Source organism: Lithobates pipiens, unplaced genomic scaffold (assembly GCF_037356315.1).
Source record: "Lithobates pipiens isolate NorthernLeopardFrog02 unplaced genomic scaffold, aLitPip1_a1.2 Scaffold_8, whole genome shotgun sequence".
NCBI lineage: Eukaryota > Metazoa > Chordata > Amphibia > Anura > Ranidae > Lithobates > Lithobates pipiens.
The window spans coordinates 535,178,609-535,190,342 of record NW_027507903.1 but is presented as its reverse complement, the minus strand read 5'-3'; the positions used below and the strand labels follow the sequence as shown (position 1 = coordinate 535,190,342).

General features: G+C 44.5%; 1 protein-coding gene across 1 annotated transcript in view; it reads left to right on the top strand.

The window, feature by feature from the left end:
- The first annotated feature begins 139 nt into the window (after positions 1-139).
- Positions 140-11,734, top strand: part of GGCX (gamma-glutamyl carboxylase) — a 98,079-nt gene continuing 86,484 nt past the window's right edge. The window contains exons 1-3 of the mRNA XM_077469565.1: positions 140-250; positions 3,117-3,335; positions 8,645-8,803. Coding sequence (XP_077325691.1) covers positions 229-250; positions 3,117-3,335; positions 8,645-8,803 — 400 coding nt within the window. The 5' untranslated portion in view covers positions 140-228. The remainder of the gene's footprint in view (positions 251-3,116; positions 3,336-8,644; positions 8,804-11,734) is intronic.

Below are 11,734 nucleotides of genomic sequence, written 5' to 3'. Positions count from 1 at the left end.
AGAAAACATTATATTACACAATCGCAGGTTTGTTAGGTACCAGCCAGTACCCGATGTTAGACACGCCTCCTGTGGGAAATTGACCAATTATCGAACAGCCAAATCCAGAATCGCATCGAGGTGTGGAACGCAGGCGGAAGCGCAGTACTGCACTGCGCATGCGCACAGAGTGGGACACGGTGGTGCCTTAGTGGCACTTTTGGGAAGAGAAGTTCATAGGAGGCTACAATGGAGAAGGCTCAGAGTGCAGGTAAAAGAATGGGGAGAGATGGACAGCCTACAGGATAGTCACTGTGCTCTGACATCTGTACACATGACATAGAGAGGAAGGTGCAGAGAAAGGGGGACACACAGGGGAAAGTGCAGAGGAAGGGGGACACGGAGGGGAAGGTGCAGAGGAAGGGGGACACAGAGAGGAAGGGGGACACGGAGGGGAAGGTGCAGAGGAAGGGGGACACTGAGAGGAAGGGGGACACTGAGAGGAAGGGGGACATGGAGAGGAAGGTGCAGAGGAAGGGGGACACGCAGAGGAAGGGGGACACTGAGAGGAAGGGGGACATGGAGAGGAAGGTGCAGAGGAAGGGGGACACGCAGAGGAAGGTGCAGAGGAAGGGGGACACGGAGGGGAAGGTGCAGAGGAAGGGGGACACAGAGAGGAAGGGGGACATGGAGAGGAAGGTGCAGAGGAAGGGGGACACGGAGAGGAAGGGGGACACGGAGAGGAAGGTGCAGAGGAAGGGGGACATGGAGAGGAAGGTACAGAGGAAGGGGTGAGGGGGGAAAGGTGCAGAGGAAGGGGTGACGGGGGGGAAGGGGTCACATGGAGAGGGAGGTGTACCCGGGGGGAGGGGGAAGGTGTAGAGGAAGGGGTGACCCGTTGGGGGGGAAGGTGTAGACACTGTAGAGGAAGGGGTGACCCGTGGGGGGGGGTGTAGAGGAAGGGGTCACATGGAGAGGAAGGTGTACCCCGGGGAGGGGGAAGGTGCAGAGGAAGGGGTGACCCAGGGGGGAGGGGGAAGGTTCAGAGGAAGGGGTGACCCGGGGGGGAGGTGCAGAGGAAGGGGTGACCTGGGGGAGGGGAATTTGTAGAGAAAGGGGTGACCTGGGGGGGGGGAAGGTGTAGAGCAGGGATATGCAATTAGCGGACCTCCAGCTGTTGCAGGACTACAAGTCCCATGGGGCATAGCAAGATTCTGACAGCCACCAGCATGATACCCAGAGGCAGAGGCATGATGGAACTTGTAGTTTTGCAACAACTGGAGGTCCACTAATTGCATGTCCCTGGTGTAGAGGAATGAGTGACCAGGGGGGGAGGGGGAGGTGTAGAGGAAGGGGGTCACATGGAGAGGAAGGGGTGACCCGGTGGGGAAGGTGGAGAGGAAGGGGTGACCCGGGGGGAGGGGGAAGGTGCCGAGGAAGGGGTGACTTGGGGGGGGTGTAGAGGAAGGGGTCACATGGGGAGGAAGGTGCAGAGGAAGGGGTCACATGGGGAGGAAGGTGCAGAGGAAGGGGTCACATGGGGAGGAAGGTGCAGAGGAAGGAGTCACATGGGGAGGAAGGTGCAGAGGAAGGGGTCACATGGGGAGGAAGGTGCAGAGGAAGAGGTCACATGGAGAGGAAGGGGTGACCCGGAGAGGAAGGTGCAGAGGAAGGGGTGACCTGGAGAGGAAGGTGCAGCGGAAAGGGTGACCCAGAGAGGAAGGTGCAGAGGAAAGGGTGACCCAGAGAGGAAGGTGCAGAGGAAAGGGTGACCCAGAGAGGAAGGTGCAGAGGAAAGGGTGACCCGGAGAGGAAGGTGCAGAGGAAAGGGTGACCCGGAGAGGAAGGTGCAGAGGAAAGGGTGACCCGGAGAGGAAGGTGCAGAGGAAAGGGTGACCCGGAGAGGAAGGGGTGACCCGGAGGGGAAGGTGCAGAGGAAGGGGTGACCCGGAGGGGAAGGTGCAGAGGAAGGGGTGACCCGGAGAGGAAGGTGCAGAGGAAGGGGTGACCCGGAGAGGAAGGTGCAGAGGAAGGGGTGACCCGGAGGGAAGGTGCAGAGGAAGGGGTGACCCGGAGAGGAAGGGGTGACCCGGAGGGGAAGGTGCAGAGGAAGGGGTGACCCGGAGGGGAAGGTGCAGAGGAAGGGGTGACCCGGAGGGGAAGGTGCAGAGGAAGGGGTGACCCGGAGGGGAAGGTGCAGAGGAAGGGGTAGCACAGATAAGTATAGGTGACAGAGGGAAAAAGAGAAAGCAAGCTATATTCTCTAATGATATGGTAGTATGCGAAGGTGGTCACATGATGCTTTTTCCTTTACCATGCCATTTATTGTCAAAAGAAATGATGTAATCTCCATTATTATTAAGCAAGGCAAGCCCAAAAATCAGAAGGTGGAATGTGTAGGCGGTATAATCCAGAATGTGAGTATTACACAACAGGGTAAAATATATTAATTCCAACTGGATGAAAGATATCAAATAGATGTTGGCTGAGCTGTAATTTCTGGAGACTGACAAAGACTGTAGAGATGGATGTGTTATATGGAGACTGGCACAGGGGGTGTGTTATATGGAGACTGGCACAGGGGGTGTGTTATATGTAGACTGGCAATCTGTGGATGTTGGCATGGAGGTACACTGCGGTTTATTTACTAAAGCTGGAGAGTACAAAATCAGGCTCATGTCTGCGTAGAAAACAATCGGCTTCTAAACTCGGCTTGTTCAATTAAGCTTTGCCAATAAAACCTGGAAACTGGTTTCTCTGCAGAAGACTGATTTTGCACACTCCATCTTTGTTAAATAAACCCCACTGTGTGTTGAGCGAAGAGAGATGTACTTTGTGGACAATGATCGGGATTCCATACTGTCAGACTAGAATATTTCTATCTCTTTCATCTATTTGATCCTCTGCCTTTATAAACTAATCTGACAGAGTTTTGGCCTCCTGATGCCTGTATCCGAGTAGACAGACCACTGCCACGTTCTAGCTTGTGGTTGGCTGTTTGGCAGGAAATCTTAGCAGTGGATATTCCAGATGCTGTTGTTTCAAGTATGTTGAAGTCTGCGGCTGGAGTGTCCATTGCTCTAGGTTCCAGTTATGTAGCCACCTACCTTATCATCAAGAAATATTTTTTTTTCCAGCTACCCTGAAATCAGAAGCATCCCACGTTAGGCGACGTAAAAATCACAATGCGGGTGCACCAGAGAGAACGGTGGCACGGCCACGGCAGGAACAAAGGAGCTTCATGAAGCGGGTGTTTGGTTTTGAATGCTCTGATCTGTCTAGCTGGCAGCGATTTGTCAGCCTGATGAACCGTCCAACTGATCCCGCTGGTCTTGGAGTATTCCGCTTCCTCTTTGGTGAGTTTTCACACTGCTGTGTTCCTTTTAGGAATAGTGATGTGTTAAATCTAGTCAGTTCATTTTTTTTTCTGTGCTTGGATGTCTGTTTCTTTTCCTTGCTTTCCCTTTCTTGTTTCCTATCTACCTTAGAGGCGTAGGTTTCCACAGCCGCTGCATGAAAATGCATCCAAAGGATATCCTCTCTCGGAGTCATGGTCACACATCCAGATGACCCTGTATTGTGCTGCTGAGCTTTCTTTTAATGTATTGTTACTGTAGACATTAACTATACAGGCTTTGGTAAGAAAGGACAAAAGGAACCAAAAAGCCATCAAAACAAATCAGTGCATTGCACAGTAAAGCTGTCCTAAAACAGAAGATATTCACATGTCTCATCACATATCCCCAAAATAAGAGGATTATTCTGCATATCAGGACAGTGGTCCGAGCCAGGCAAATCTTTTTGTCCCCCCAATCAGATGTACATAAAAAAACAAAAACCGTGGTGTGTAGTGCAAATATAGTCTGATATTGGAAAATCTATTAAAAAAGGAATTCAATATATATTCAGTATCGGAAAAAAAAAATCTAACACATGGGACTTTGGAGGCACACCATGTTTCATTAACATACAATTTCTTTATTCATAAACTACATGCATAAAATGTTTTACATTTTATTGTACATTGTCTTTATAAAGCGTCAAAGTACAAACATTAAAAGCAACTTCTAATCGAACAACACAGTTGTATCATGTCATACCGGTTTTTCATGACGTGTTTCATGGACATTAGCCACTTCTTCAGGAGACAGCAATATACAGTACTATTCACAGAATCATCTAGACAAAAACATAATACTAAAAATGAAATCCTAAAACGTCTCAATATATTTGTATAAGGGTGTCACTCTGGGTGAGGGAGGAGTAGCAGGAGAAGTCATGGATGGTGATCCATGGGGGAGGGGGGGGGGCAAACGGCAATAGGATCCTAAATTACTTGTGACCCCTACACCAACATATAATATAATATAATAAACAAAATTACAAATGACCACATGTTCAGTTAAAGGCAAAAATTAGGGGGTATCTTTATGCACCTAGTATGCTTTCTACTGTGAGCCACCAAAGCAGGGTCTGCTGTTCATAAAAGATTACACACAGTAGATTTCTGTTTCCAGTAAAGTCTCTTTCTTTTTGAGATACGAAATAGAAATGCCTCAAAAATAGTCCACCTTCTATCAAAATTCCCCAACATTAGGAAGGTATGCTTCTGAAAAGACTTGTGTCTCTACCTTAAGGACAAGGATCTAGATGGAACTTCCCAATATCTTGGCTATACAAGCAGCGTGAGCATTCTCTTAATTCAACACATATGTCCTCAGATAATAACAAAACACCAGTATAAAACTACATACTTGTAATGCACTTTATTTAAACAACAGCTGGATAATACTCAAAGTGTTCTTAGAACAGAATGTATTCCCATTCCATCACATGACCCAAAAATAAGACAATTACTCCTCATTTCAGAACATTGTGCAGAGACATGCAAATCTTTCCTTTTTGTCCCACCAGCCTGGTGCACATCTACAGATAGATATAGAAACTGTAGGTGTGTAGTGCAAATATACAGTATGGGGTTGATTTACTAAAACCAGACAGTGTAAATCTGGTACAGCCAGGGGCGGACTGACAACTCATGGGGCCCCCGGGCAATAGGAGATTATGGGGCCACACAGTAGACACAAACACACACACAGTATACAATCACACAGTATACACAGCCATGTTTCTATTGGCTGAGAAGGTACTGGAGAGGTGGGGCAGCTATAATCTCAGGATTTTTAGACCAAAAGGATGTCGGGAAGGGACATTTCAGAGACTATGTAAAATTTTATTTCTTTTTTTACATCTCTGTCCCTGGTTTTACTGAGGCTGGCAACCCTGATGGGGCCCCCTGGTGGCATGGGGCCCTCGAGTGGCCCAATGGTCAGTCCGTCCCTGGGTACAGCTGTGCATGGTAGCCAATCTGCTTCTAACTTCGGTTTGTTCAATTAAGCTTTGACAAAAAACCTGGAAGCGGATTTGTTTCTATGCAAACTGCACCAGATTTTGCACGCTCTAGTTTTAGTAAATCAGCCTTACTGTGTTCTGCCGGCAATTAAGGCTCCCCCTTGGCAGAACACAATAGACTGACTGTGTTGATGGATGAATCAAGCAATTTTCATTCCTTTAACCTGTGGTGGAAGGAAAGAAATCTGCATAATCTATGGTTTGCCTAAAACAGGCGGTAGATGATGCTATTTTCTTTCCTGCAACCACGGGTTGCGCACGGGGAGATGTGCCTGCCAGAACAGTGATTTTTGCTAACAGCTATAGCCACTAGAAATCGCATCCTAAAAATCCAGCATGCTGGTTGTACCCAAGTTGATCTATAGATCGACTTGGGTAGAATCAATATGCCCATACATGGTTCTAATCTCGGCCAGTCCCTGCTAAACTGGATGAGATTCAAACCTTCTATGGCCTGGCTTTGGTGCACAAGACCAATTGAGTACTGTCCATAAAACCTTTTTTTTAATTCGCACTATAACTCTCACGTTTTCAGGACAAGCTTTTAGAGTGTACCCACTTCAAGGTCCTGCTTGGATGTTGAAGAACGGGGTACACCCGAAAGCTTGCCCTGAAAATTTAGAAGTTAGTGCAAATAAAAAAAGGATCAATTATTCTTGTAGCCTAGCAGGAAAGTTGTCCGCACACAGGATCAAGGGTCATTCTCCTTTCTGTCGGGGGAGTATTGACTGGGCAAAGACTGATGTGCAGTGATAACCTAACCTTTCATACTGTTTGCCCAATGTGAGAGGTCAGCCATTTATACAAACACAGGAGATGTGGGAGTTGCCTAACTGCATAGTGTAAAGATTTGTCTGCTCTTCTGCAAGACAGACACATCAGCCTCAAATAACATAGAGGGTCATATTAGGACGGCCTAAGGCTTCATACATAGTAGCAGGATTGATCTATCTGGTGACGTCACTTAAATAAAGGTGTTTTTTTAATTTCAGTTTTTACATGCCTTTCTATCTCCCGTTTTAGATGCTATTCCATGCCTTTACAGCTGTTAACCACATACTGCTCCATGTGTTTCCATACATTGATACATCCTTCCTATAAAATAAACTGATGAAAAATGTACATAGTTTCTTCTCTTTATACTGCCGGCATGAGTTGCACATAGAAGTGTTTTGTTAATCATGTGAATGGCACTATTCATTAACATTACACTATTTTACCAAACTGCAAATGTAGCACAAGCTGTGAGTGTGAGGATTTAGGGTTTCCAGTCCTCTGGGACCACTAAAGCCTTGTTTGCACCGTATAGCTGCCATGAAGTGCATTTCCATGCTTGCTGTCAGATTTGAGAACCCCCCCCCCCCCCCCCCCTTTATGCTTGTTATGTGTTCCCATTCTAATGCATACTTAAAAATAATTTAAAATAAATGTTTTCTTTCTTACCTTTCCTGTTTTGTTTTTTATCTCAGGTCTATACATAGGACTCCATGCATCTTGAAACTGTTCAGAATAGTATATAGCAGTGTGTAAAAAAAAAAAAAAAAGGGGGAAAAATTAAGGATTTTTGAAAAAAGCATTAACATAAATTGTACCACCAAAGCTTTAGATCCTAAACCCTTTGTTTAGCCTGTTGAAGGGGCATGACCAAAAAAAGGTCTACTGGTTGGCTCCCGACCAGCTCTTTCAATCAATGGTTGCAGGAAAGAAATTCACCCTGTGTATGGGCAGCCTTAAGAATAGAAAGGGTGCACATCTAGATTACAAGATCTACCAGCACATAGTTGCATAGTAGGTGAGGTTGAAAAAAAGACACAAGTCCAACCTATGTGTGTGATTATATGTCAGTATTATATTTTATATCCCTGTATGTTGTGGTCGTTCAGGTGGTTATCTAATAGTTTCTTGAAACTATCGATTTCCCCCCACTGAGACCACCGCCTGTGGAAGGGAATTCCACATCCTTGCCGCTCTTACAGTAAAGAACCCTCTACGTAGTTTAAGGTTAAACCTCTTTTCTTCTAATTTTAATGAGTGGCCACGAGTCTTGTTAAACTCCCTTATGCAAAAGTTTTATCCCTATTGTGGGGTCATTAGTATGGTATTTGTATATTGAAATCATATCCCCTCTCAAAACAATACAGACAGGGTTAATTATGGTAAACATAACTCCCCAGCCTCTTCTGCATAGCAAAGGAAAACTTCAGTTTTAGAATTTTCAGGAAAAAAAGCAAGTAAAAAAGGTCAGTGACAACTTTGAAGTGTTATAGCCTCCTTTTTTAGTTAAAATAATAAACATGTCGTGGTTTCCTACTTACCTGCTCTGTGCTCCTCCTACTTTTGGATCCCTCGTTGGTGATCATGGCTCTTGTGCCCCATAGAAAGTGGTCTTCTATGGGAGCACTTGTGCAGGCTCAGTCTCGAGCCTCGCTGTCTGCATCTATTGACACAGACAGCGGGGCTTGGCTCCGCTACCCCGACGCTCTCTTGTCATAGGATTCGATTGAGAGGAGTGGGTACAAGAAAAACAGACATGGAAGGCGCGCACACTGTGCATTACCAGAGATAATGTAATAAGAAGAAGAAACTTTTGTATAAAAGTGAGTACTCACAAAATGCAACTGACAAAAGGCCATAAACACAGTACATGGACATGCACAGAACATGGGGGGACAGCTAACGCCTTTCAGAGGTGCACCCCCTTCCACAGAACATCTGAGGAAAGCAGCATCCACCTAGTTCTGGGTTATACCATATATATATATATATATATATATATATATATATATATATATATACACCTTTCACACCATCATTTTATCTGACATCTGTTACTCCTCACCTTGGAAGACCTATTAGCACTGGTAGTGAATGTGTTTTTTGACAGGAGTGGGTTCCAATGGCTCCCGCTGCTATCAGTCTGCCCAGTGAGGAGAGACAGAGGTGGGAGAGCCGCTGCTCCTGTGCACATTGGTGGATTGAGATTGGGTTCAGGTAAGTATATGGGGGGGGGATACCCCAACAAAAGCTTTTAATGCATAGAATGCATTAAGGTAAAAAAACCTTAGGGCTTTATAACCACTTGAAATATTTTTTTAAGTTTATGCTATGTGAATGGGCACATATAATAAATATAAAGTAGGTGTTATCCCAATTTGGCTGCAAAAGTGAAAGATGACAGCTAGGAAATATGAAACAGTCCAGTTTCTGTGCAGAGCAGTTTTGTTATATGTGGATGTTTTTGCCTTCCCTGTAGGTCTTCTTATGTTTCTGGACATCCCTCAGGAGCGGGGGCTCAGTTACCTGGACCACAAGTACCTAGATGGGCTGGATGTCTGCCGATTCCCCCTTTTTAACAACCTTCAACCTTTGCCCCTGGACTGGATGTACCTGGTCTACGTTGTCATGCTCCTAGGTGAGGGGTTCACAGTTTATTGTGCGTTACATTCCTACCACCCACTGTTTAGAAACAAAGCAGCTGAATAATTTATCTCAACCTATTTATCTCAGTATAAACGTGTTTAATTTCTAACATTTTGGCATGATTTCCTGCAGTGTACTGCAGTGTTAATTTTAGTCCTAGAACTAAAATGGAATTTTAGTTTTAGTCCCCATTTTGTCTTCTGCAATTGTTTTAGTTTTAGTCGTATTTGGTCGACTAAATCTCCAGTACGTTTTAATCGACTAAAATCTCCAGTACATTTTAGTAATTGCAATGTAGTTGTAGTCCCAGTGTTTTGACTAAAATGGCATTTTAATTTTAGTCTCATTTTAGTCTTTTGACTAAAATGGCTTTTAGTTTTAGTCGTATTTTAGTCATCTCAATTGTTTTAGTTTTAGTCGACTAAATTAACCAGTTCCCGACCGGTGCACGCTGATGTACGTCGGCAGAATGGCACGGGCAGGCATATTGGCATACAGGTACGTCCATTTTTAAGTGCCGCCCTGCCATCGCGTGCGTGCAGCCGGCGGCACGCTCGCGTGCCAGTCGGGACCCCCGTGAGTCCAGACGCGGGTCACGCGGACTCGATCGCCGCGGGGATACTCGCGATCGTCTCACAGGGCGGCTGAACAGGGAGATGCTGTTGTAAAAAGCATCTCCCCATTCTGCCTAGCAACAAGTGACGCTGATCTCTGCTCCATGTGATTGGAGCAGAGATCAGTGTTCACTAACACAAAGCCCAGCCCCCCACAGTTAGTAACACGCCCCTAGGAACACTTAACCCCTACACTGCCACCCCCCTGGTTCACCCCTTCACTGCCAGTGTCATTTACACAGGAATCACTGCATTTGTATAGTATTGATTGCTGTATAAATGACAGTGGTCCCAAAAATGTGTCAAAAATGTCCAATGTGTCCGCCATAATGTCGCAGTCGCAATAAAAATCGCTGATCGCCTCCATTACTAGTAAAAAAAAAAAAAAAAAATTATTAATAAAAATGCCATAAAACTATCCCCTATTTTGTAAACGCTATAACTTTTGCGCCAACCAATCAATGATCGCTTATTGCGATTTTATTTATATATTTTTCTTACCAAATATATGTAGAAGAATACGTATTGGCCTAAACTGAGGGGAAAAAAAATGTTTTTTTTATATATTTTTGGGGGATATTTATTATAAGAAAAAGTAAAAAAGTATTCGTTTTTTTTTTTTTTCAAAATTGTCGCTCTATTTTTGTTTATAGCGCAAAAAATAAAAACCGCAGGGGTGGTCAAATACCACCAAGAAAGCTCTGTTTGTGGGGAAAAAAAGGACATCAATTTTGTTTGGGAGCCACATCGCATGACCGCGCAATTGTCAGTTAAAGCGACGCAGTGCCGAATCGCAAAAAGTGGTCTGGTCTTAAGCCAGCAAAATGGTCAGGTCTGAAAGTGGTTAACACTGGTGTACTGTGCTAACCATCAATTACTGCAGAAAGTTTGGAGTCTAAGTGATACCTTTAAAGTTGGCCAATAAAGGGTATTAAAGATGCAGCTTTTTTGATACCATTTATTGGCTAACCCAAGAAAGAAAATATATCACTTTATTACATCTGTACATCTTTACACAGCAAAGTGGTGGATGCTTATTTCTGTACTGCTGTATTAGAAATGACAGTGCAGAACCAACCATCACTGCTTAACCTCCCTGGCGGTATTCCCGAGTCTGGCTCGGGGTGAGATTTAATTACCATAAGCGGTATTCCCGAGCCAGACTCGGGATCGCATCACTGGATCCATGGAGGGGGTTTACTTACCTTGTCCCCTGGATCCAGCGATGTCTCCCCGCTGTGATTAGCGAGCCAACGTGTCTCGCTCGATCTGTGACAGTGCCAAGCTCCATTCCCTGCGAGCATTGCAACGCACGGGGACGGAGTTGGGTGCCAAATTCAAAAGGTAAAAAACACAGTATAGATACAGTAATCTTACAGATTACAGTACTGTATCGAATAATTACACATCCCCTTTGTCCCTAGTGCTCTGCCCAGTGTCCTGCATGCAGTTTTATATTATAAATACTGTTCTTTATGCCAGGAAACTGGAGATTGTCCATAGCAACCAAAAAATGTCCGTATACATCAAAAGTGGTTTTAGACCAGCTAGAAAACAGCGATAATAAATTAGAATCACTCGCAGAATTGAGCGATAGTGATTTGTGGGGAAATTCGTCATCAAACACTAAAAGTAATGACAGCAACAATTCTGCAACTCAGCATATTTTAGTGTTTTTTGATTACATTATTGAATAATTTTTATTATTATATTATTTGTTAGATTGGCTGTATACCTTGTGCTGCAATGATCAGTCACAGAGATCACAGATGTAAGCATTGTTTGCATATGAGAGCCTGTACTTTCCTTTTACAAGGGAAGAGTGGAAGGAAGGAGGAATTAATTCATTTATCATTCATTCATTAGTTCCAAATCACAGGCAGATCAGTAGATACTCCAGGTATACACAAATTGTTGGCATAATTTAGCCTTTTACTTCCCACTCCTCTCCCATACATCTGATCTGCATCCTGTTTCTGAGTGACCTGTATGATAATCATTCACCTTTCATATCATGCACATCTGTACCGCAACCCGCTCAACCCTATCACCTCCATGTATGGGAACCTGTACAATTAACCCTTTCTCTTCCTCCTCATCCCTCTATATATGACCTGTACATTTAATGTATCTAGTGCACCATTACTAAGCATTATTTTTTAACTCCCTCAATACCAACATGTTTCTTCATTTAAAAAAAATGGCAAACAATTAGATCACCTTGGGGCATCTACTTTCTAAAAAGGGGTTGTTTGGGGGAGTTTTGTACTGTTCTGGCATTTTTATTTGATAAGCTTATATAACTCAAA